Source organism: Magnolia sinica, chromosome 3 (genome assembly GCF_029962835.1).
Source record: "Magnolia sinica isolate HGM2019 chromosome 3, MsV1, whole genome shotgun sequence".
Classification (NCBI taxonomy): domain Eukaryota; kingdom Viridiplantae; phylum Streptophyta; class Magnoliopsida; order Magnoliales; family Magnoliaceae; genus Magnolia; species Magnolia sinica.
Window position 1 is genome coordinate 84,976,582 of NC_080575.1, and position 25,411 is coordinate 85,001,992.

At 41.5% G+C, this 25,411-nt stretch overlaps 1 protein-coding gene across 2 annotated transcripts in view; it reads right to left on the reverse strand.

Moving 5' to 3' along the window:
- Positions 1-8,451: 8,451 nt before the first annotated feature.
- The window catches only part of LOC131240106 (endonuclease III homolog 1, chloroplastic), a 20,366-nt gene continuing 3,406 nt past the window's right edge, over positions 8,452-25,411 (reverse strand). Inside the window, exons 2-12 of one of the 2 annotated variants that reach the window (XM_058238157.1) lie at positions 18,444-18,508; positions 18,124-18,239; positions 16,269-16,332; positions 14,223-14,291; positions 13,868-13,986; positions 13,069-13,135; positions 12,479-12,570; positions 10,503-10,640; positions 9,942-10,046; positions 9,666-9,749; positions 8,452-8,869 (exon numbers count right to left, since the gene is read on the reverse strand). In XM_058238157.1, the coding sequence (XP_058094140.1) occupies positions 8,726-8,869; positions 9,666-9,749; positions 9,942-10,046; positions 10,503-10,640; positions 12,479-12,570; positions 13,069-13,135; positions 13,868-13,986; positions 14,223-14,291; positions 16,269-16,332; positions 18,124-18,239; positions 18,444-18,459 (1,014 nt within the window). In that variant the 5' untranslated portion in view covers positions 18,460-18,508 and the 3' untranslated portion in view covers positions 8,452-8,725. The remainder of the gene's footprint in view (positions 8,870-9,665; positions 9,750-9,941; positions 10,047-10,502; positions 10,641-12,478; positions 12,571-13,068; positions 13,136-13,867; positions 13,987-14,222; positions 14,292-16,268; positions 16,333-18,123; positions 18,240-18,443; positions 18,509-25,411) is intronic. The other variant, XM_058238156.1, reaches the window with a different exon arrangement.

Genomic DNA, 25,411 nt, shown 5'->3' on the forward strand with positions numbered 1-25,411 from the left:
AATTTGTCACCTGTCCGAGCTAACAGACTGGTTTTGAGGCCAAGATCTCTAACCATGGGTTGAAACCTCAACTCAAGATCTGTCAAGTTGGGTAGACTAGAAGAGTCGGTGGAGATTGTATGAAAAAATTTGATGGCAAAAACTCCATATTTGGTAATTATTTTTAACATAGGTTTACAAAGTAATGTGTGTTTGGTTGCACTACATCAGGTTGAGTAATCATGAAATTTCACGATACCTGTTATGGGTAAAATGAGGCTAAAACAAATGTATGAGACAGATGAGCCAAGTAGCTAGACTCGATAATTATGGATTGCCTGAGGGCTAAAAAATTACTCCTAACTTTTGTGCCGACCAATGACTTTAGAGGTTAGACTTGTTCGCCGACCTCAAGAGATGACATTGACCTTAGGTACCTCAGAGGTTGACCTTGGATACCAACCTCGGCATCGGGTACCAACTTTGACCTCTGAGATCTTCGCCGAGGATCATGCCGATTGAGGATATTCTTGGAGTTAGAGTCCAATACAGCACCTTCATCATATCCATCAAATCAACTCATATACGACGACACCTATAAAGCTTATAAATACACCCGCTACCATGGGTAAAGGTAAACACAACGATCCTTCTACTTCTTCTGCAGACTTACCTTGATTTAGGCATCGGAGAGTCCTTGGCCTTAACCGGCTCCTCCAATGTCTTCCCTTATTTTACATTAAATCATAGGTATTTTGACTAACAGGAGGTGAGGCAGGATCGACCAGATTTTTGCATTAATAGTTTGGCGTCATCTGTGGGAACAACATCAAAGATATTTCCATCGCACTTAGGTTCAACAACAGCAAAAGGAAAGAAGAAGACATTGGCGGCCATCGTCGTGACAGCTCCCACACTAGTCACTCACATGACAATCGAGCAGTCTGCAAATCTCCAAGGTTTTCCTTCACAACACGATGCTAACCCTGCTCTTCCGGCACCTGTTCATCGATCCCAGAATCGAGGTGGCTAGCTTGTCTCTTTGGAAAACCAGGTCAAAGCCTTAACCGGCAATATGAACCGGTTAATCCAGATACTGGAAAGGCAGAAACCGCCCCCCGACCACGGACCAGAGGCAGGCACACCTACCGAGCAATCCCGACCTCCACGAGCTCCCCATGACTCGTGTGGGGTCAAGCAATATCCAGCATAACCATGCACCGTCTGTACCACATGAACTATAGAGCTCGCCGACTCTGACTTGCAAGAAACCTTGGACAAGAAAAGACGCGAGAAGGCGCTCGAGGTAATGGTTGAGAATGAGATTCCCTACGAAGTCGAGCTCAAGGAGATACGAGGTCAGATCAATGATCCGATAGGTTTACTGAGCTCGAGCCCGACCTCAGTTGAGGCCATGTTAGAGGAGATAGAGCCACGATTTACCGACAATATCATGGTAGCTCCGTTTTCGTCGAGGTTCCGGATGCCGCAGATCACTCCTTATTTCGGAACAGGAGATCCTGCTGAGCATATGGAGTCCTTCAGGGCATGGATGGAGCTACACGGTGCCACCAGTTCAGTAATGTGCCGAGCATTATCGTTGACCTTGTCAAGGATGGTGTAACGCCCTGAAAATGGGGGGTCAAGCAGGAGCTCAACTCCCGAGTTCCAACGCGTCACTTATGCAACATAGATAATGATGGTTAAATGTTGTCTGTATTAGCACATTAAACATGAATGAGATTAAGCCAAAACAGCATATCATACTCCAGAGACGATTAATTTAGGCAAGCAAAAGACTGTAATAGGTATATAAAACGTATAAGTAATCGTAGGTCTCCAGAGTATGATCATTTTACCAGGTCAATAATTACATGTAAATTCTCAAAATATACAAGATGGTAATGTGTAATGTCATCTAGTCCAAAACCTCGTAGCCCCGTCAGCGCAACTCCAGGTCTACAGAGACCTGCCAGAGAGTTGCATATAGGAGAACTCCTCCTCGTCATCGAAATAGTCCGGCTCTGCTTCATAAGCATCGCCATCACCTGCAGCTAAGATAGAGTCTGGTTGGTGTGTACAACACCGTCCCAGAACGTGGGAGTGAGTGATCAACTCAGTGGAGCTATAGAGCAAAGGTTAACATGTTATCAATTCAATCAAACAGTAATGATAAAGCAATACAACCAAACATCCCTAAGTACTCTGGTTAATGCAAATATGATATGTATTAATGATACATGCCCTCGCCTGCACTCCCTCTGCGATCTTCCTCTTACGGTCGCGGCATGCACCCCTTCCTCTGTGCTCAACACCAACGCCAAAGGCACATGCAGTGCGATGTTATGAGCGTGATTACCAAGTTCTTATTAGTCCTTTTCATACAGCAGGATTGGAAAGATAAGGCACCTCCCTTTATATCATAACCCAAACATTGATCCATCTAGGGTCATCAATCCTAGTAGCCACATACGATAGATGGTTTCCAGGTCTCCACGGAGAGGCTCGTCACCGTCAACATAGGCCTGGTTTATACTCTAGTTTACTACGGAAAGACTCGTCACCTCAACGCAGTCTCAGAGTATGCTTGAGGTCACTACGAATGGCTCGTCACCTAGTCGTAGACCGACAGCTCGAATACAGTGTCTCATACCACCGTATTCGGCTCACGAGTTTGGGTTGCTCACTGGTCACTACGGGGAGGCTCGTCACCCCAGCGTAAGCCGACAGCTCGACCACGGTGTCCCATACCACCATGCCCGGCTCATGAGTCTTAGCGGATCAATGTACCAAGGTTAAACAGGATTTTCACTGGTGAGTTTGGTACCTTAAGTTCAAGCAGTAGCGTTCATACATGATGAACATACATTGGGTCAATCGGGTTACTTAACGAGCTCAACTAGTACGAGCGTGCGTCGAGCCGATCGACATGGAGCTCGTAAGCACTCCGCGTGGCCTAACCACTGTCGACTAGCAGCATACGACTCGGATTCATCGGGCGTGTCTGTCGTGGCTAAGTAGTACGGCCACCTATCGTAAACCATTACCGATTGCCTGGACTACGTCGTAGCCCCAATCACATTCCAAAGATAGCATTCACGTATGATAATCCAAAACAGCATGTGACAATAAAAATCAGGTATAAGTTGTACTTGAGTAATTTAATAAACACATACTACACATAGTACCATACATAGACATTTCATCCATACCGCACATAGTAGTAAGATAGGTTTATATAAAGGATATTGTAACCATAGTTAAAGGGATTGAGAATCATATCCCAACACCCTCATTACATGCATTTAAACAAGTATTTTCACATTCAGGCATTTCATCAAACACTTAGACTACACATATAACATATATGTAATAACTTAGTTAAAACACATACTATAGCACATCCTCTCACAAAGGAGATGCCCGTATACAACGATCATGCATTTACAATCAATAATCATGGCAAACACGAATCATAATTCCATATTCATTCCAACATATCAACAAATACATGGATTTCACTATATTCAACATAGTTCATATATATGTGTAAAGTGCGGGAAACATCATTTCTAAGCATGTGATAGCAATCAAGTCAAGCATAAATCATTAACTGACATTGAAAGCCTTGAAAACCCTAACCTAAACACTTATAGTCCGCACCTTTCGCCGGTAAACTCGCAACGAATTCAGTTCGTTCTTTAATTTGTCGTTTACGGCACAACGGCAACCTAACGTATGAAATAGGTTAGCTAATTCATCCTTCACTTTATTTGAAACTCTAAAACAGATTAGGGTTAGTTTTTCTTACTTAAAATGAGATCGGAATCGCCCGAATAGCGATACAGAAAGTGGTGGATAAGCACGTGGAGTAATGGGATTGAATCCCAGGAAAAAACGCCGACTCTCTCTCTCTCACTTTCTCTCTCTTTCCTTCTCTTTTCTCTCCTCTCTCTTAGGATTTTTCAATTTCGTATGGAATAAGAGAGAGAGGGTTTAAGACCCTTATATAGGCTCAAACGTGAGCTCAATGGCCCCAGGGTCATGGTATACTTAGGTTATAATTAAAACTTATCTATTTCGGCTCAACGGAGCACTTTTTGAGGCCCATTTTCTGCGTGCGATCGGACTTAAGCTCCCTGACATTGGATCTAGGTCGAGTTAAGTTTTTAGTCCGATCGGGTTTACAGATCGACCGTGGCGGACCAGTTTCAATTCAATGGTCACCGATCCTCGATCAGGGCCACAAGTACATTGACATGTGTTGAAAATTTTCCCTGATATGAGGGTGCAATTGGGTCAGATTCTGACGGTCTGAATCCTTAGCTTTGGCCTGTAAGTAAAACGACTCAATTCACTTAAGTCCTAGTTCATTTTCTAAAGATATTCACGTTTCTCACACACTTCGCTCCGAGCTCAAGTTGTGCATTTCTGGATACTATTAGGACTTGATTTTCGAGGTGGTTGTCAAGTCCAGGAATGCGGTCCTAATCATATGGTTTCGCAGTAATCGGACTATCGACGCGCGGTCCAAGTCCGATACGGAGTTTCAAGGTGCTCCCGAGAGCAAACGGGTTTAGAGATTAATTCTGGATTTCAGGGTAAAGTAGCGTTCATGATTCTACAAGTTTTGGGTCTTACCGATCGTATTTAACACGATTAGTGCTAATTTCACAAGAAATCTGGTTTAGCACTTAGCTATTTCTCGTCTAATTTCTAAAGGATTTGGTCCTTAGTGATTTCTGTCTGAGGTGGTACTCGGGTCTTTATACGAATTTTCCGAGACGTTACAGATGGTGTGGAAATGGTATGGACACCTGAAGCTGAAATCCATCAGTTCTTTCATTCAACTCAGCAAGGCTTTCATCACTTAATTCATCGGTGGGAAAGACAGGAGAAAGTCATCAACCCACCTCCTTACAGTCACTCAGAGGAAGGATGAGCTACTAAAAGACTATGTCATCCGTTTCAATGTTGAAGCATTCCAGGTCGACAATTATTCGAACCAAATAGCTCTGCCCGCCATCGTAACCGACCTTAGACGAGGAAAGTTTATCTTCTCTATTGATAAGAATCCCTCGAATACCCTCGCCGGCCTACTTAACAGAACTCAAAAATATTCCAATGCTGAAGAGTTCTTTAGTTCACGAAGAGCCACTCGAGGAGGAAACAACTCAGCCAAGGATAGGAAGCAAAGGGAAGGGGGAGCCCTCTACTGCTAACGCCAAAAGAAAGAAAGAAAGAGAATGACCAAGACCGAAATCAGTGTACCAACCAACATCCGAAAAGTCACTTCCATCGGTACACTCCCTTAAACACTAAGTCGGAGCAGGTACTTGAGGAAGCTGAGCTGAGCAAGGAAACCTAACGACCGAGCTGAACCAATCGACCAAGCTCAGTAATAAGACTCATCAGCCAACCTCAACCTACTTGATAAGTGCGAATTCCATTCTTAAAGGGAAAAGGGTACTCGAGACACTACTGTTATTTTACTATCTACTATGCCCATGCATTCTACAATAAAATAACTTTCCCAAGTCAGGGAAGAGAATTCTTTTAATGATTTCTCGACTATCCGAACTACACGTCCGACTACGAGGATTTCCCTCAATGGAAGGGAATAAAGTCCTCCACTGAGTTCTACAATGAAAGAACCTCCCTGGGTCAGGGGAGGAAAATTTCTTTCAAAATTCAACTATATGCGATCGACTACGGGGGCTTCCCTTAGTGCAAGGGAAGAAAGTCTTCCACTGTAAATTCTACTGTGAATTTCTTTCAACTCCCAACTATCTGAGCCGTATGATCGACCAAAAGGACTTTCCTCAATTTAAGGGAAGAAAATGCTTAATGATCGGCCTATTACAACGTCTATTATTTGACAATCAACCTATTGATTTTACCGTACACAACCTATCACTACATGCCCGACCATCATATCTACTAAGTCATCGTACACAACCGCCCACATATAAAGACAACAAAATCGAGGAACATACATGGAACAGGCTGACCTTCTCATACATTAGTTCAAAAGTTACTTCTTGAACTCATAAAGTATAAAGCTCGGAAGTAGGGGGCTACTATTATGGGTAAAATGAGGCTAAAACAAGTGTATGAGACAAATGAGTCGAGCAATTAGACTCGATGACTATGGATTGCTTGAGAGCCAAAAAATCACTCCGACCTTTTATGCCGACTAATGACTTTGGAAGTCGAACTTGTTCGCCAACCTCGGATACCAGCCTCGATCTCGGATATCAACTATCAGCTCGGAATAGAAATACACTTACAATATATATATATATATATATATATATATATATATATATATATATATATATATATATATATATATATATATATATATATATATATATATATATAAAAGATTAGCCTCCGAAATCTTTGCTGATGATTATGCCAATCGAGGATATTCTTGAAGTTAGAGTCTAATACAACACTTTCAGCATATTCAGCAAATCAACTCTGATACAAGACCGCCCAAAAAGCCTATTAATACACCCGTTGCCATAGGTAAAGGTACGCACAACGATCCCGATCCTTATACTCATTCTGTAGACCTACCCTGACTTAGGTATTAGAGGGTCCCTGGCCTTAACCGGCGCCCCCAATGTCTTCCCTTATTTTCCATTAAATCATAAGTACTCCGGCTAGCAGAAGGTGAGGCAGGATTGACCAGATTTTTGCATCAACAATACCAAACATGCTCTTAAACAAACAAATAAACAAATAAACCGAAAAAAAAAAAAAAGAAAAGGTAAAGAATTTTTTGTAAATCATTCAAGAGAAGATCCAAACCACCTCGAAAATCCTGGAGAACTCAGAGAAAACTCCAACAAGAATCTAATTTAGCCCAATCTCAGCAGTGTGGCCCACCTGAATGAAATGCTTGATTTTCAGTTGAGAAATAAATGGTATTATGAGCAACCCGATGGAAAATTCAGATCTTGGGCGCATACCATATTAGCATGCAGATGGGCAGCGCTGGAAATGAGGAAGATGCTAATAAAATTTTGCTAGCAGCTATAGGTGGGTGTGGAACCCTCAAGGCTGGGATGCAAAAGATTACTTGCAGGAAAGGATCCCTCCCCACATCTGGAGAGCCATTTCGTGGGCTAGAGGCCTTTGCAGCAAATATTCTGGTCTAAGATTGGTGATGGCTGGAAATATGTTTGGTGTACTGAGGTCAAGGAATTTAGGAACCCATACAAGATGGCAGAACACAAGGATGTTTTAGTGCAGCACATCTTTCAGTGGGCTGGCAGTGCCACTGATCACTTGCTGAGATTTTATCTGAATCCCAAGTCACCTCCCCCATGCAATTCCCAACAGATGCTAGCCTGCTGTTTCGACGGAAGAGAACGCAAACCACCTCTTCATCCACTGTTGGATGACAGCATGTTGGACAGATTCGGTGTGTCGCTTTCTGTGGCGTGGGCTCCTATAGCCAATCTGACCTGGGTCCTATATTTTTTATGCTGTCATATGGACAGTGTGGCCAGAGAGGAACGGTAGAATTTCCAAAGCCAAAAGGTTGGGCATTTAATGGACAGTCAAAATGAAAAACAGCCAACGGTCAGAATTCAATGTACAGATGCTCATTACTTGGAGGTTAAGATGGTTATATAAATCTGAATTTTGAATGATGACCCATCTAAAGCAGCTTGCACAACCGGGACAACTTAATTAAGTCAATGCATATGCTCTGTATAAATTTTATGAGTGCCTACATGTCAACCACCAAGCTCTGCCAGCGTACACCCAGATCCATAGCTCAACTGGAAGACTGAGTGGAGATACCTCGTTTCAACACTTGAGGTCTTGGTATCGATCCCTAGCGGGGGTGGCTAACATGGAGTGTGTGTACTGACATGGGTGTGTACCAACAAGCTAACCCAAAAAAAAAAAAAGCAGCTCTGCCAGCGTATGAAATAAACCTGCTTTTACAATCGACTTCTCCTCCCCTCTCCCCCTCTGATCGCATGCTACTTCCTTGCCCCACATGGATTGCATCGTGCCTTATCTATTACATGTATATATAGAGTGGGAACCATGTTGACTTCCATTACTTCCCATTTAAAGCATCAACAGCCCATATAGACCAAAATGATGATGATGATTGCAGGAACCCCCACCCAATTTCCCATATTAATTCTATCCTTGCAGGCCCTTGGGCCATTTGGGCAGAACGGAACAACAGATGCTTCCGCAATAGAAGCAAGAGTTCTGAGGCAGTTTTGTATTAAGGCATATCTGGTTTTAGTTTCATGGGCAGAAAGTATTTAATCTTTGTCTCTAGTCTTTAGTGTTGGCCCTTACGAACTTACTTTTTCTCTCGCATGGGGTAGATTTCTTTTCTTCTTTTTTTAATGACAACAGGGTGTCCCCACCCCTTTTAAGGCAAGACTATTCCCTGCGGATGCACACGGAATCCATTAAATAACTGTCCAATTTTGCACAAAAAGACCTCCAATCCAATATGATGCCTCGACCATTACAAAATACTTGAGGTTTGTTTCGATGCTAAGAGAAATGATGATAATTTCGTAACTGCACAAACAAACCTTACAATTATCAAAAGAAAAAAGAAAGATCAGCCAATAACCATGTCATAATCAGTGGCCATACGGCTGATCACAAAAGAAATCAGTGAGAATGCAACATTAACACTGAATGCTGTTAGTCCAATATTCTCAATAGGCCTCCACAAAAAATAAGAATTTGATCAAGATCTTTTACTTGGACTGGATTTCTTTGTTTTCAGAATAGGGCTTGCTGCCTCCTTGAAAGCAGATGGGCAGAAGTTACTTACGGTACACTGTCCGCAGCGAGGTCTTATTGGAGTGCAGACAGTTTGGCCAAATCCAACCTGCAAATTCAAAGTGCGATGGATGAAAATCTAATGATGTCAATATAAGATGATGGGTAAATCTTCCAACTGTTACAAATAACCAGGTTGCACACACTGGAATGAATAAGCATGTATCTGTTTCAAGCTTTCATTTGAAAATGATGATTGTAAAATGGCATGAAACCTGTGTCACCTGTAACTTGACTTGTATCAAACCCAGTAATGACTAGAAAGGTTCTGATTGTGAGACATCTAAAAGGGGATTTGAAGGCAGGATGCGGAAAGTTCGGAAGACTTTGACATGGTGAGAGGGCTTGCAGATATGGGATTCTTTTCCTTGACAATAATGCAAATTCATGAACTTCATGGACACTGGTGTTGAAAAACTCAGTTCTAAAGCACTGTTTCTTTTCTTCTTCTTCTTCTTTTTTCTTTTTAATAGATACAGATGACCAGAAAACAGTGTTTAAAAACTCAATCAAGCTGTCATAAAACCTTTTTTTATTCTTTTCCTTCGGGGTAAGCTCGGACTCTTCACTCATGATCTCATGGTCTAGAGTTCTTACCTTCCTGAGGACTAGTGCTAAAGATAAAGTTGAAAGTAATTCTGAAGAAATAGCAAATGGAATTTCCAATGGGAGTCAGGTCCTAACATGTGCCTCCCCACTATTAGCTTCTCTCAAGACTAGCCCCACCAGAGAGAGGGAGGGAGGGAGAGAGAGAGAGAGAGATTTGAAGCCATATTCATTCAAGAATCAAGATACAGTAAAAACAAAAATGAAGTTGATAATGGAACAGAGGAAGCTATTTGTACCAATAGTGGGTTGATTGCAACCCATTCTTCCTTCGGAAGCCATGATTGTAAAGACACTCTCGTTTCCTCAGGAGATGATGTTTTCTAGCAAAACAAGAGAATTAACAAATGATATCTCAACTTGAACAATTAGAAGTGTGAAACTGCATATACTCCACTATTACTTGAGAGAATACAAGTGTGTCACAGAAATAGGAGAATGGCATTTCCACCTGACATAAGTGTGACATAATGCAATTTCTAAGTATCAGGGTGACATAGCATGTGAAAGCATACCTGGCCTGTGCCTACTCGTGATACCCATCCAAGACGATTGCAAATGCGATGCACATGTGTGTCCACGCATATCCCTTGGACATCATTCCATCCAACATTCATGACCTATGTGATGGCATGGGATAAAGAATTTAGAGGTATGCTACATCATCATGCTCGATCAAAAGAAACCGCATTCTTTGTTGGGCCAGAAATGGGGCCCACCTTCAGCAACATAACAACCTATCGTTATGGGAGTACCATTATGGGATGGGCCATGCCCCAAAATCTCCCTCATCAGATGGTCTTAACCATCTGTTAAATGGACAATTGTGATCAATGGCGTCCACATTTAATGAACCCAATAGCACATGATCATAATATGTCCGAGATTAATGGGTTATCTCCTATCCAGCCCATAGCCCCACCACAGGAATGATTTGGTCTGCCAAAAAGTCAGCCCCACTTATACGGTCTACTGGGCCAAGAAAGTGATCAACTGAACATTTTATATTTCCATATTTAGGTACAGATATCAATGTTTTAATGCATGAAAGTGAAAATGAACAAAATCAATCATACCAGATGAGCCATCTTAGGACCTATTCCGGGAAGTGAGAGTAACTCCTCTAAGGTACTAGGGATATCCCCTCCATACTTCATGAGACATATTTCTGCAATTTTCTTCAAGTAGCCAGCCTTTCTTGTGTAAAATCCAACCTGAATACGAAAATAGCATCATTATTAAACTCCTAACTATTTACAATTCAAACTCAGAGACGATTTGACAGAAATCAAATGAAAACTCTACATTTTACCCAAAAAAATGAAAAATGAAACAGAAGGAATTGTGAAGAGTTTTATCATAGCTGATGGTTTTAAATTTAATGTTATCAATTCAGGGAAGATGAAAGCAAATTGAGGGTCAAATACCATTAAACTAATTCTTCATCATCATCTAAGCCTTATCCCAATTAATTGGGTTAGGCTACATGAATCTTGTTCCGTCATTCCACTCTATCAAGGGCCAGACTTCCAATTAGGCAATAGGTCATCAAGTCTTTTCTTACTACCTCCATCCACGTCCTTTTGGTCCTTCCCCTTGCCCTATTAGAGCTTTCAACTTCTACCAACCCACTCCTAACTAGTGAAGTTCTTGGTCTCCATTGCACATGATCAAACCATTAAGTCTACTTTCCCTCATCTAATTACTTATTGGTACTACTCCTTAGTTCCCTCAAATGCATTCATTTCTAATTCTATCCTTCCTCATCTTGCAATTCATCCATCTAAACATCCTCATTTCAGTTACACTCATCCTATGAACATGTTTTGTAACTGCCCATGCCCAACATTCTGTCCCATAAAGCGTGGCTAGTCTTATAGCTGTCCTATCAAATTTCCCTTTTAGTTGGAGTGGTACATGACGATCACATAAAACTCCAAATGCACATCTCCATTTCTTCAACCCGGCTTGACTCTATGGGCAACATCCTTTGCAATCTCTCCCCTCTCATGAATTATTGACCCAAGGTATCGAAAGTGGTCATTTTGGAAAATTTCTTGGTCAACAATCTTAACTAATTCCTTGTTTTCACTCATATTGTTACCAAAATTGCACTCCATATACTTTCTTTTAGTGTCCAACTAATTTTATATTATTTAGATTCTAATGCATCCCTCCATAAATCTAGCTTTGTCTTTACTCCCTCCCTCATCTTGCCAATCCTATGTCATCTACAAACAACATACACCATGGGATCTCTTCTACAAATGCCTCGTTAACTCATCCATAACCAATGCGAAAAGGTCCAGGTACACCTCAATGCGACTCCTGGTGTAAGCCTACAGTAATTGGGAATTCACTTGTCTCTTTAATACCGGTCCTCACATTTATTACCACTCCCAAATACATATCCTTAACAATGTTAACTGTATAGGGACCCTATCATATGCTTTCTCTAAGTCAATAAAGACTGGAGATCCTTCCTCCTCTCCCTATATTTCTCCATCAACTGTCAAAGGAAATAAAAAATAAAAAAATCTTCGGCAGCAGAACGAAATGCCACGCATGTTGAACCTACGTACTCCAATTTTTTTTAAAATTCCATGTTAGACACATTTATTAGACATTCACTGATATAGATAGGATTGCCATTGATTTATCTTTCTTTTTTCCATCTATGTGTTTTGCTATTATTTATATACTGCTTATGAAGTTACTATTGCATTTCTCTATATTACTTTAGTACAAATATGGGTGCCATGCACAAGTAAGGATCTATGAATGGGACTTTCTTGACCCCTAATCTTGGGTACAGGGACAGCTATCATCGTCATCATAAAGCACTCCAGCAATTCAGGGTCAACATTTAAGAGGTAGATTGGCAAAAATTCTATGACTGGCTACCCACCAGACACCAGCTTGCCTCTTTACCAAGGCTTTGAGAAACCAGCCATGAGAGAGGCTCACAGACAGCACTTGCATGCAACTTCCAAAAGAAATAAAAGATCATATGTGCATTTTGAACTTAAGAATAGCCTAAGACAAGACATACTGGGTGGATCAAGCTCTTGATAGTTCCTTCATCAGCCTTAACAATAGCATCAGCAGCCAATAAACCATTCTGAGAGAGTCGCTGCACTGCACCTGCATGATTAATTGAATTTATCAAATCAACATCATGAAGCAAAAATCCAATGCAAATCCTCCATACTTCATTACAGCCCAAATTTTTATGTGGGAACTAAGTGGGACCACCTATGACGGCGATGAACCATTGCATAGGAGCTACCAACTTGGACTGGGCATAGCCTCAATACCACTCTGTTCAGATGAGCACAACGGCCTGCAAAATAATGGTAAGACCGTTTTTATTCTTATTTGCTATTTGGCATGCCTTAACCATATGGCTGTGATTACATGATCAAGGTTATTTCTGGGTCATACCCAATCTACGCTGGCTTCCTCCCATCCAATGGTCTTTGTTTATAATAGGTGGGCAATTCAGGCCCCATATAGGAATTCCACCACAGTAAGGTATGAAGGATTCATACTGGATCATATTTCACAGCATAGTAGCCATTAGAAAGAAATAAATTTTTTCCTCAAATGCTATATCTTAAAAATGTGGAGATGAGGACTTGCCATGTGTAACTCCATCCTTGGTTTGGCTTGATAGAAGTGAAGACACCAAAACTGCAAATCTTCTTTCCTGATATAAGGTTCAAATGACTATGTAGTCAAATGGCAATGCGCACCCATTAAACAAGATGGCCGTTGAAAACACGAGTATTTGCAAATATCAAATATAAGGGAAACTCCCTAACATATGAATGAAAATAACTAAGGAGCTGAAGAAAGTTATAGCTTCATGCTTCATTAGAAGATGAAAACAATGCCTTCCAAAAAAGGAAGATGAAAAAGAAAAAAAAATATTTAAAAGTTTGTCAATGTGATTGATCAAACAATTGATGAGCGTTACAGAAACTTGCAGCAATCTACATGGCTTAAGAATAGCACATCCAAGAGGATAGTCTTCTTGAAAATGGTTTTCTTTTTTTTAGAAGTATCTTGAAAATGGTTTTCAGTGATCTCTACATTGAAATCCTTGGATACAACAAGAGAAAAACAGTTCATGAAAATATAAGTACAGAATACAAGTCAGTCAATAGGGGCATCTAAGGGCCAGTTTAGGGCCACAAAATTAGGCCTAGGCCTGGGCCTGTGTTTATTTGTGGCACCAAAAATGAGTCCCTGGCATTGGCCATGGGCCACAAATGAGACTCAAGCCCAGCCTATGGAGAGAAAACCCAGCCAGTTGACAGCCCTACTTGCCAACCTTCCTCATTTACAGATCGCCTACACCATTACCCAAATCCAAAGGAACGGTTCCTGGTCTTATCTATAAATACAGATCTACCCATCACCTTAAGGCTGATAATACCTTGGGTGGTAGAAAGCTGCCAGCTTTCTCACATCCCATAGAATCTACTGGAGCATCTTCAGAAGTTCTCATTTGTTGAATACCTTTGAGGACTTCTTCCCAATGTACAGGTGGGCCCACTGCATTTGATGGAACACACATTTTAAATTGACTCCTAATCACCATGCATGGGAAGTGCAACTAACAAAACTTGTATTTGCATTGTGCTATTACTTGAAGATGCTTGTGAATAAGGAATCTTCCTGCTAATTATGAGCATACAGATCATGATCAGCTTGCTTATCCTGTTAATGTTATTCTCTATTTCTCAGCTGTTACTGAAATATAGCAAACATATACGTCCAATGCCGAATACCTTTCGACTTGATGGAGATTTCATTTCTTTCTCGCGCTGAAAGCACATGAGAGCTTAGTTTTGACTGACCTGCAGAACCATTCTTACAAGAAACCATTTTAGCTTTAAAACACATGCAGAAAGAATTTGACAGACAAGGAATTATAATTTTGTGATTCATAGGACAAGAATACTGCCTTGATGCCCTAGTCTGCACAGAAGTAGCCTGAGATTCAGTGATCCGGACCTTTGCTCTGATTGGTCCCACTGCTGGTGGTGGATAGCCAGAAAATTCCCAGATTGGCAGATCCTAGACATCCAAGTTTGACCTTTTCTTTGGGCTGTTGCTATATTTTCTTTTTAACCATTTGGTAGGCCATGCATCAAAGCATTAGCACTCTAAGGACATCCCAGTCTAGGAGAATTTTGGGGCATACCACATCTTCAATGGGCCTATAAGGTCCAGTCTAGATCATTCGATCATGGGCCTCATTAGTTCAGATAAGAATCTAGATGTTGTAAAGACACAGCCACATGATGGAAAAATAGACTGAATAAGCCATGATGTATGCATACTGTATACCACATGAAAATACAATAATAAATTTAAGCATACCGTATACCACATATGAAAATACAATAATACATTTAAGCATACTGTATACCATATGAATCTCTAACAAACAAAAGGAGAAGAGATAACTATTAGGTGAAATCAAGCGACCCATGTACCAAAAACTGCAAGAAATGCAAGCACACGCAAGGAAAGGAATCAAATATAAGTTTGGGAACACATTCTCAAATTACATTCAACATAACATTGACCATCAACGTTTATAACATTCTTCCATATCAAAGACCGGTTAGACTTTCAATGATGGCAACTTCAACCGCTTGTACTTTGCTAGTATTTTGATTTCTATAAATGCATCCAGTACAATTTTTTGAACTTTCTGAATATATTTAAGCGAGACCAGGCAAGAGTATCTTTTCAAGGACACAAATAGGAATAAGTGAAAAATAGATCAGGACATACTGAGTTGAACATCAGCAGTCTCTGTACTTCCCTAAACATGGAAATATCATTATGTTTTTTCATGTGACTGCATGTGTGGGTGCAAGTGTGGGTACATGCATACTAACATCTTCATGATATAAACATCCTATATATGAAAAGCCACAGGAGTTTAAATTAAAATATTAATTGAACTGAAATTCAGAGAACAATGTTTCAATGTTATTATGATTACGATTATAAATGTTGGCCTATAATCTTTCAGAAAAATGTTGGTACGCTCAAGTTTGTTTCAGGAGTTGCCGGTTAGTCAACAAAGGAAACGTCGAGAGGGAAATATGGTTGCACGAAGCGTCGGGCAAGCGAGACAACAGATACAGATGCAGGAGCAGGGAAGCGTCTATCTGCAAATGTTATCAAGTGTAAATGTCTAGGAAGTGGGACAGGAACACCAGTCTGAAGTGTGATTCGAAGGGGGAGCGGCACCTATTACAAGGATCCTGCAACTAAGGTTGAAAAGGGGCAGGGTTTGGAATCTTGGTTGGTTTCAATAACCTGAACTTGAAAGGGAGTTTTTTGAGTAATAAACTGAGCAGGCAGGTACCGGCAGTGCACTTAGGAATGATAAAGGCAAACTTTCCTTGCTTTCTTCGGCCCAAGCAGCACTGACAAGGCAGAAACGAGGGCTTTACTACAAGGCTTGAAATTTTTCAACAACTGGAGAGACCTTTTGCAGTCAAAAGCAATTCTAGCTATGCTATTTAGGGTGCTCAGGAAAAACCCCTGGCCAGGGAGGCTAGCAAAGCATTCTGGATAGGATAGTATATATTTCAAGTTTGTTAGTTGTTGCATTACAACATGTATATACCAAGGCAACAGGTAGAAGACAGCCTCGCTAAAGAAGGATTATCTAGAATGCATCTGTCTTGTGCAACCTGTAGCCCTTCTGTAGACTACTTCCTCTTTCTTTCAATAAAATTTGTTTACTAGCAGAAGAAAATGTTGGGAGGTGGCAAAAGTCACAGCAATAATCTAAAAGGAAAAGATCTTACTCAAAAGGGCAGATGCTTCAGTCTTCTGATATGCAAAGTCCTCAATGTTCGGTAAGCCACAAATCTGCACATATTGTATTGATTAATAAGGGGAATCTATTTGGCAAATGTGTTACAAATTTAACAAAATAATAAACAGAGCTACACTTAGTGTGCCAGATCGCATTAGAACTGAGGCGCGCAGCTAAGGATGCTTGGGCAAGAGTACTACTTGAATGGATGACATCCTGGGATCTACTTGTATTGCACCCTTCCATTAGAGCTGGAAAAGGCTTGATTATGATGATGGAGGGAAAAGTGTAGAACTATTAATTTCAATCAACCAACATAAATACCTAACAAGAGAGTTTTATATTTGGTAATTTATTATGTGAAAAACATTTTTAAAAATATTTGGTTAGAATCCTACAATTTGAGAAATAAATCCTCCAATTTGACTCGAACCCATGGAAGATCACTCCTGATTCAACTCAAACCCTATTTGACAAGATCATGTTTGATTTGGTCATCATCGTCACTGTCGCAGTCAGACTTGTCCCAGCTATTTGGCACTGGCCGCATTCAAATTGAATAATATTAATTATTATAATGATAATAATCCAAGCTGTATGCCAACTAACAAATTTCATGACTTTCAATGGTTGTGCAATTGTCAATTGTTATAAACTTAGGATAAGACCTTCAAGATAGATCTTGTCAAAATCAATATCCCACCATATTCAAAACAAATTTTGTCTGCTGTTTCGACTTTGTAATAGAGAACTAAAAATCCAAGAATATCTTAAGATCAGTGTTGAGACAGACGGTTTCTTTGATAGAATAAAATCTTGGACCATTTATCAATTTTTTATGTTTGTACTGATAGGATAATAGATGTTCAAAATTTTCCAATCCTGCCTAGGATACTTTTCTTTTTGGGATTAAGATTCCTAGATGTTCCACAAACATTCAAAACAATAGCAAAAAAGGATGAGATATGTTCGCGTAAGAAAGGCTGCCAAGCAAATTTCCTAATGATATCTTGATTAGGTCTTGATTAGGTGAGCCAATCAGCATGCACTTAGTTGCCTTCTACCAAATGTTCTTGCTTAGGTGGGCAGTAGGTGCTCAGTTGCTTTTTAGCAGGTGCGTGATTAAGCTTAGCATTTGTCACTGCAATGATAGTTTACCACCATTTCCATAATGCACCGACTCATCCACCGTATGCATGGCATGAATAATGCAATCCAGACAGTCCAGGTCAAGGGCTCTATTGGGGATAGAGCATCGCCTAAAAATAAGATTAATTGGGTAATTTAACCATCCAATTTCACCCACTCATTTTGGACCCTTCACTCACCATCCATTTGATAGCCACCAATTGGATGTTTGGGATCATTTATCAGTATGGGCCATACTCCATCCACTATGAGCCCCACAATTTGGACAGTTCCGATTGTAGTACATGGATGACATGTATAAGGAGGTTGACTCACCATCTGGGAAGTAGTGAGGAACCATCACCATATCCTTGTTCTAATATTATTCATATCATAGGGAAACAACACAATACTTCGCCTGACAAGGATCAGCAGTAACGGAGAACAAATAAAATTAATTTGCATTTCCCTCCTATTTCCTGCACAGATACCACTGATCTATCATACAATTCCCACATCCCAAAAAAACCATTGCCCGCATCAAAAACCCAAAATACATAATTTCAGGGGAAAAAAAAGTAGAAAAGTAGTAATCATCATTTACATCAGTAAATTGAAAATGGGTTCTAAAAATTTCAGAAAGTCAAATCCCATACAAAATTGAAAAACATAAATAAAAAGTTTTTTGTTTTAAAAAGTAAAATTACTGTCCTTACTTTCTCATCAGGAGATTCTACTTTTGAAATATCCGAGACGACTTCCACTGTTTTTTTCACTCTCTTTTTTCTCACATAGACACGAGTCTTGTATTTGGAAACTCCACTAGAAGAATCTGCAAAAACATGAAAAATGAAAAGATGGCCCAAAATGGTGATTAAGATTCCTTAAATAAAGAACCGTTTTCAGAAACAAATGAAAATAGAACCAGCAACAAATATGAGATATAAAATTACCCAATTCAAAAGGAGAACAAAAATCAATAAGTTGAAGAAGAAGAAGAAGAAGAAGAAGAAAGGACCCACTATTATAGACCCACCTTGATTGATTTGCATCCACCCATTTCCATTTGAGGTATTATACAAGAGGCCAGCTCCTCTACAACTGTTGAATGTTGAAAGGTATTCATATGCATGTAAAACTTAATCATGTACTTCTAAGACATCCATATACATATAAAACTTATTCATATGCCTATAAAACTTAAATGTTTGGGCGCTTGTATATTGTTTTCTCTGTTGTTGCTCACCTGATGATTGGATCAACCAGAGTTTTGGGGCATCCCATTCTCATGGTGGGGCATCTCTGCTTGATGGATTGAATGCCATACACACACTATGGCGGGCCCCACATTATAGCTAATTGCACGAAATTCCCATCTACAACAGTTGCTGAGGAGCCCTTCATTATACAACGATGATTAGGCCAAAAGATTGAACGATGCCATTTCGGTTTTCGATTTGTACAAGTGGAGCCCATGGTCCTGTTATGGAGCTCATCTTGCTTCGGTGTTTGGTTGCAAAGCTGCCTCTTTTCCCTCCACCTATCTAGGTTTGCCCATATGCTGCTAAACAACTATGGGATGTGGTTATTGAGCATAATGAGTGTAAATTGGCCTCCTGTAAAGGTCATTACCTCTCCCCCAGAGGACGCATTACCTTGATCAAAGCTGCTCTTTCCATCTTACCTACCTATTTCCTTTCCCTCTTTCGCTGCCCTAAATTGGTTCCACCGAGAATCAATTAACTCTGTAGAGTTTTCCTTTGGAAAAGAAACTCAGAGGGGCACAATTTCAATCTTCTCAACTGGTCTGACGTTTGTAAGCACCTGTCTAAAGGAGGGGCTGGGGTTCATGACTTGTCATTAGTCTCTAACTCAGCGCTCCTTGGCAAATGGCTTCGGCGGTTTTCTTCAGAGGAAGGAGGTTGGTGGAGGCAACTGGTTGCCAACAAGTATGGATTGGAGGGCGTAGGTTGGTTCACCACACATTCTTCCCTCTACAAGGGCTCCTCTATATGGAAAGCTATCTCAGCTCTTAATCCCCGGTTGATGGAAGGGATTTCATTTGCTCTAGGGAATAGGCTTTGTATCAAGTTTTGGTTTGACTGTTGGGCCTCAAATCAGCCCTTCTCCTCAATCCAAATATAGTTGGGGAAGAGGCAACAGTGGATCAAATCTCTGATGAAAAAATTATTATTGGGGGTAAAATCTATTCATCCCATTGTTTCACATTGTGATTGTCATGCAGCTATAAGCAGAACTCAAAACAATGGGAAATCCAAGCAGGTGTGATTAAAGCACAACTATATAAGACAGTTACTAGACTATAAGGTGATCACCATGCACTTTGTTACATCATGTGAGAATGTGGTTGAACCCTTAACAAATGGTCATGCTTAAAAGAAATTAAAAGATACATCAAGGGGAATGAGATTGAAGCCCTCAAAATAAATATCTAATATCAAAGATCCCAATCTTGTGACTAGAGATCCTGGGAAATCAAGTTCAAATTGTATTTAAAATTGGAAGGTTGTTAGGGCACCAGTAGAAAAAAGGAGAAATTCACATTCACATAAGTTTCATTCCTAGGGTGTAACATAGAGAAGGTTGTATTAAATTCCTTAATGAATCTAGAGCTATTTTATTAGGATATAAGTTACAGAATATCCTCAATAGGCTCATCTATTTGAGTGTGGAAGTGAGGCCACTTCTTATGAGATTAAGATGGAAATCTCTATGGTGCTCATGAAACAAGATATTTGCACATGGTTGTAACGTACAGGCTTTTTATGAAAATTCTGTCGTTGAAAATGCGAGTGAATTAACTTTGAGTCTTCTTTTTTTAAGGATAACTTCGAGTCTTATGGGAAAAAGAATATCAGTTCTAGACTCAGTTCACTAATATTCTTATAAGAATCAGGTTAAATCACAAGATAAATGTTTGAATCATTAAATACCTATATATATATATATATATATATATATATATATTCAAATTTATCGTGGTTGCATAGTTTCAAAAAAAAAAGTGTTTTGTTAAGGTTTTTGTTTTGTCCCGCATTAGTTAGGGAAGAGATGTTTAACCCTTTTATATGAATACCTTTTCATATAGGGGCTTGAGCCCCATTTGGAAAATATGCTTTGAGGTGCATGGGGGTGTGTGTGCCACGTGCCATATTTTACAAATGCAAGTTGCCGTGGTCATGGATCTCTCTCTCTCTCTCTCTCCAAAAACCTTTTCTTCTAAAATTCCTATGTAACATGTGTCCACCATAAATTTCTGTGTACGATCTGGTAGTGCAACCAGACTAGGACTCACACTTCTACAGCGGGCTGATTGATCCCAGGGACTTTTTGTTGTCTCAACCACTGCACTTGCATGGGGTGGAACTAGTCCTAAAGATAGAAACTTGGTTGTGCTCGACTCTACGATCTTCCAACAGTCTGCGCAACTCAACAAGCCCACACATTCTCTGGTCAATTACATGCGTCTCTAAAGAGACTGTAAGCCTACTCTAGTTTTATTTACTGTTCTTAGCTATCTCTCGCATTAACACATCCAACAATCCAAACTGTCAGTTACAATGAACCTTACCATGGATGTTCCATGCATAAAAATCCCACCCCTTGGAATATACTACCAATGCAATATTTGTCCTTTTCATTGGTTGAATATGAAACATCACTGTATCTTCTCTCCTGACTCTCTATTTACTGACCAACCATTGAAGCACTAGGTTTCTTTCAGTCTGGAGATTTTATCTACATGGGCCAGCTGCAGTGGGCCACATATTATAAACTGTTTGGATCACTGAACATAGGACTTGCCGCCACTTCTATCTTTTCCTCATTTCCGTAATTGAAAAGGTACACGCTCCTTTGAACCAGCGACAAGAGCAGAAGCAGCGATGAACCAGCGACAGCAGCAAAAGCGGAATCGGATTGCGTACTGAGTTACTCAGTACGCTCTTATCGTACTGAGTAAACTCAGTTGGGCCCACCGAGAATGCGTGTAGTTTATCCACGCCGTCCATTCGTTTTTCCAGATCATTTTATGGGTTTAAACCAAAATTGATACATATACAAAGCTCAAGTGGACCATACCACTGGAAAAAGTGGAAGTATTGATTTCAACCGTTGATAACTTTCTAAGGCCCCCAGTGATGTTAATTTGTCATACAACCTGTTCATAAGATAAGAAAGACATGGATGAAGGGAAAACACAAATATCAGCTTGATCTAAAACTTCTGTAGTCAAGAAATTTTCAATGGTAGATGTTCAATTCACACTGTTTCCGGTGGTGTGGTCCATTTGAGGTTTGTATATACTCCATGTTTTTGGTAAAACCATAAAATTATGTGTTAAAAGAGATGGACGGAGTGGATATAATGTATAAATGACACTGGGGCCCACGGAGTTTACTAAGTACGCTTACCGTATTGAGTTACTCAGTACATAATCCGCTTCCAGCAAAAGCAAGCCGCGCCTCCACTACGGAGGTGTTTTCAAGGAAAGGAAACTGACGGCGTAGCAGAGACCGGCGACGAAATTGCAGCGGATCAACATAAAGCTTCATCCGACTTCAAACAAAGTGATGGACCGATCTTGGAACACTGGACGGAGATTCATCGAAGGAGAAGAAACCAAAAAATCAGAAACATCGAAAACCATAAACCCTTAGACAGTTATCCCGCTCTCTTTGCAAAAGGATATCCAGAGGGATGGCTGCCTATCAACGTCTCCAGGGTCTTCAGCCGCACAGGGGTGGTTATGGATGTCGTTATGCCAAGTGATCGCATAACCGGCCGATATAGAGGCTTCGCCCTCATCTGCATGAGTTCAGAAGAAGAGTTGTACAATGCGATCCATACGCTTAATGGAGTTGCTTTCGGCAGCAAAAAGATGATAGTTCAAAGGGCCAAATATGGCCCTCAAACTTCTCCCCCCTCACTCAAACCTTCCAATTCTAAAGCCCTACCCGTCTCTCACAAGTTTACCCCTATCCCAACCCCGGAACGAGCGTCCCATCAACAGCAGGCAGATCTTTCAAGGATGCTCTCCTTTCCAGAAAAGCGTCATCAGAGTCTCAGCTCAAGACAAATAGGAATGAAGCCACCAAAAAGAAGGCTAGAAAAAGGATTGCCAAGGAAGGAAAGGAAGGCACTGCCGACCCTTTCGTCCCGGAAGAGATGAGATACTCTCTGAAATTCGACCAGCAGGTCCTTCTCAAATCTATGGAGAACCTTCATGACTCCATCATTCTAATCACGAAAGAGGGTGCTTCTATATCCGAAGCCAAAGCATGGATAGATGAATGTAGTAGAATCCAGCCTGATGATTACTCGATCAGACCAATCAGATACAATGAGCTGTGGATCAAAGCCAACGCGGACGTCAAACTCAATATCTTGATTATTGCAGGGGCGATCTTCAAGGACGGACCGATCACCGCCGTTAAACGCTGGAATGAGTTCTCTTTATTCGGGTCTGAGGACGTTTGGGTCTTGGTATGGGGAATTCCCCTTGAGCTCTGGCAAGAGGATTTCTTCCTCTCGGTATCCTCCATTTTAGGCTCTTTTATCGAGCTCGATCCGAAATCAAAAAGTGGAGAAGAAATGGGCGTTCTGAGAGTGCGGATTCGCAAAAAGAAAGGGGACCCTCTTCCGCCTCAAATCTGTGTTTTGCGGATGACAGGAAGATCATCCTCCCTGTCATTTCGGAAACTGCTGGCTCCGCCATTCCAAGATGGGGTGATCTTTAGAGTATTAGAGAAGGCGTGCGTACGTCATCCTCTGGTCCAATGCAAGAAGGAGCACGTTTCCAGTTCTCCAGTGGAGCACCGAAGACCTCTCTCTCTCTCTTGCTTCTGAAGCCGTCAGACCTCGACCCCCTCCTTCGGATTTTCGGGTGCCACGTGGGCCGGAGACGTCTTTCGACGACTCGCATCCCCTCATCTCTCCGCCACGTGCCGGCCAGGGAGTCGAAGGACTCCACTATCTCCTTCCTACCCAGTACGGCATCAATGCCTCGGTCCCATGTGATGCTGGCGTGTGGGATACACCTGCTGCTCGAGAAGACAGCCGGTCGAGCTGCCCTGCGGAGGATCGGCCACGTCGCCTCTCTCCTCAGAAGGAGTCAGTTTCATTAATTCCGTGCCTCGATCGGAGTTTGGAGATGTTGCCACGTATTGACAACTCTCCGCAGACACCTTGTCTCTCTCTGACTCTCTTTCCTCGGGCGACAGATGTCGACTCCTCAGCATGCATGACGAGCGCTCCTATCAGGTTCGGATCCGAACCTCTACACGTGGCGCAATCTCATTCTTTTCCGAAGTCAGCTGCTGACCATCCTCTCCAGTCGCTATCGTCCACGATTCGGGCGCCACCTGTTCCTCTCTTAACCGCTCCTCCGCTCGAATCACATCGCTTGATTCCTGACCTCTCCCATGAGCCTCATGCGCTCAATCCCGAATCTTACTCCGGAGGGGATTCTCATCAGTTTGACAAAGCCCTCTCGCTCATGTCTTTGCCTTCTTCTTTGATTGGCGCTAAGCTCCTCCCGCCTTCTCCCCTGGATCTCAATCTCCCCATCACCCTAGCTCGCAGACCTCTAGCCTGCAGACATCCTGTGTCTTCTATTGACTCCCTCAGTCCCTAGATCATGCCCCACCCTATCTACCCCCTCGATCATATGATCCATTTTCTCCCTGATCCTCCGAGCGACAACCTCGTTCTGTTCGAAGATGTTGCAGATAGTTCGCTGGGTGACAACAAATCTTCTGACGATCATCTCTCCCCTCGCTCACAGTCCTTCTCCCATCTGTCTATCCAGTCCGACCAATCGGAGCTGAATCTCGTCTCTTTTTTCCAAGAGGCCCAGGAAGAGGAGGTCATCAACGCTAAACCCTTGCAAATCAGAGACGGTTCAGCAGGTTTCCAGACAGACGGTGGAGGGCCCTCCATACCCATGAAAGAAAGTAGGGCTAAACCGGTGAAGAAAATTCATAGGAAGAAGTGGATCCGGGATGCAATGGGTCATGTGGGCAGACTGCTCGAGCGGACTTTTGAGGACAGCCCAGAAGATTATCTCACTTTGTTCCAATGCGTCGAACATAGCGGGAGACCCCTTACAACTTCTAGATCTCCCAGAAAACGGATCCCAAAAGCGCGCACCTCAAGAGAGATTCAATGTCTACAGAAGACCTCAGATACTTCAATCATCATCTTGGCTGAAACAGGGAGACAGTCAAAACGGGGTAACTTAGTTTCTCCATGAAGATTGTATCGTGGAATGTAAGAGGAGTGGGCTCAAAACAGAAGAGACTGTTAATCAAGGAATTATGTGGGAAAAACAATCCGCAGATATTATGCCTCTAAGAAACAAAAGTGCAGAATTTCAATGACCACCTGATGGCCTCTCTTTGGAAAGCAAAGGATGCCAAATGGGTCTCTAAAGAAGCTGTTAGATCTGCGGGAGGTATTCTAGTTGCTTGGCGTTCTTCTATCTAGGACCTTCAGCAGAGTTGGACAAGCAGATTTTCCATCTCGGTGATTTTGAAGGAGATTACGTCGAACTATTCTATTCTCATCTATGCAGTGTATGGCCCGTCGATTGATGCTGATCGGAAGTTTCTATGGGTAGAGTTGCCAGTTGCTAGAAAGAATTTTTCGGGTCCCACATGCTTCGTGGGCGATTTCAATATCATCAGATTTCCAGAAGAAAAGTCGTTTGGCTCTAGGATTACTGCAGCGATGAATGGCTTCTCGACTTGGATTGAGGACAACGATCTTGTGGACCTTCCTCTTCTCGGTTCTACGTTTACGTGGACGAACAGCAGACTTCACCCAACTCTATCCAGGCTCGACCGTTTCCTTCTGTCAGCAAAATGGATGGATCTTTTCCCTTCAGCGTTCCAGTCTGTTCTTCCCCGCATCACTTCGGACCACTGGCCGATATCCCTCTCAACGGACAAACTCAATTGGGGTCCGAAACCATTCCGTTTCGAT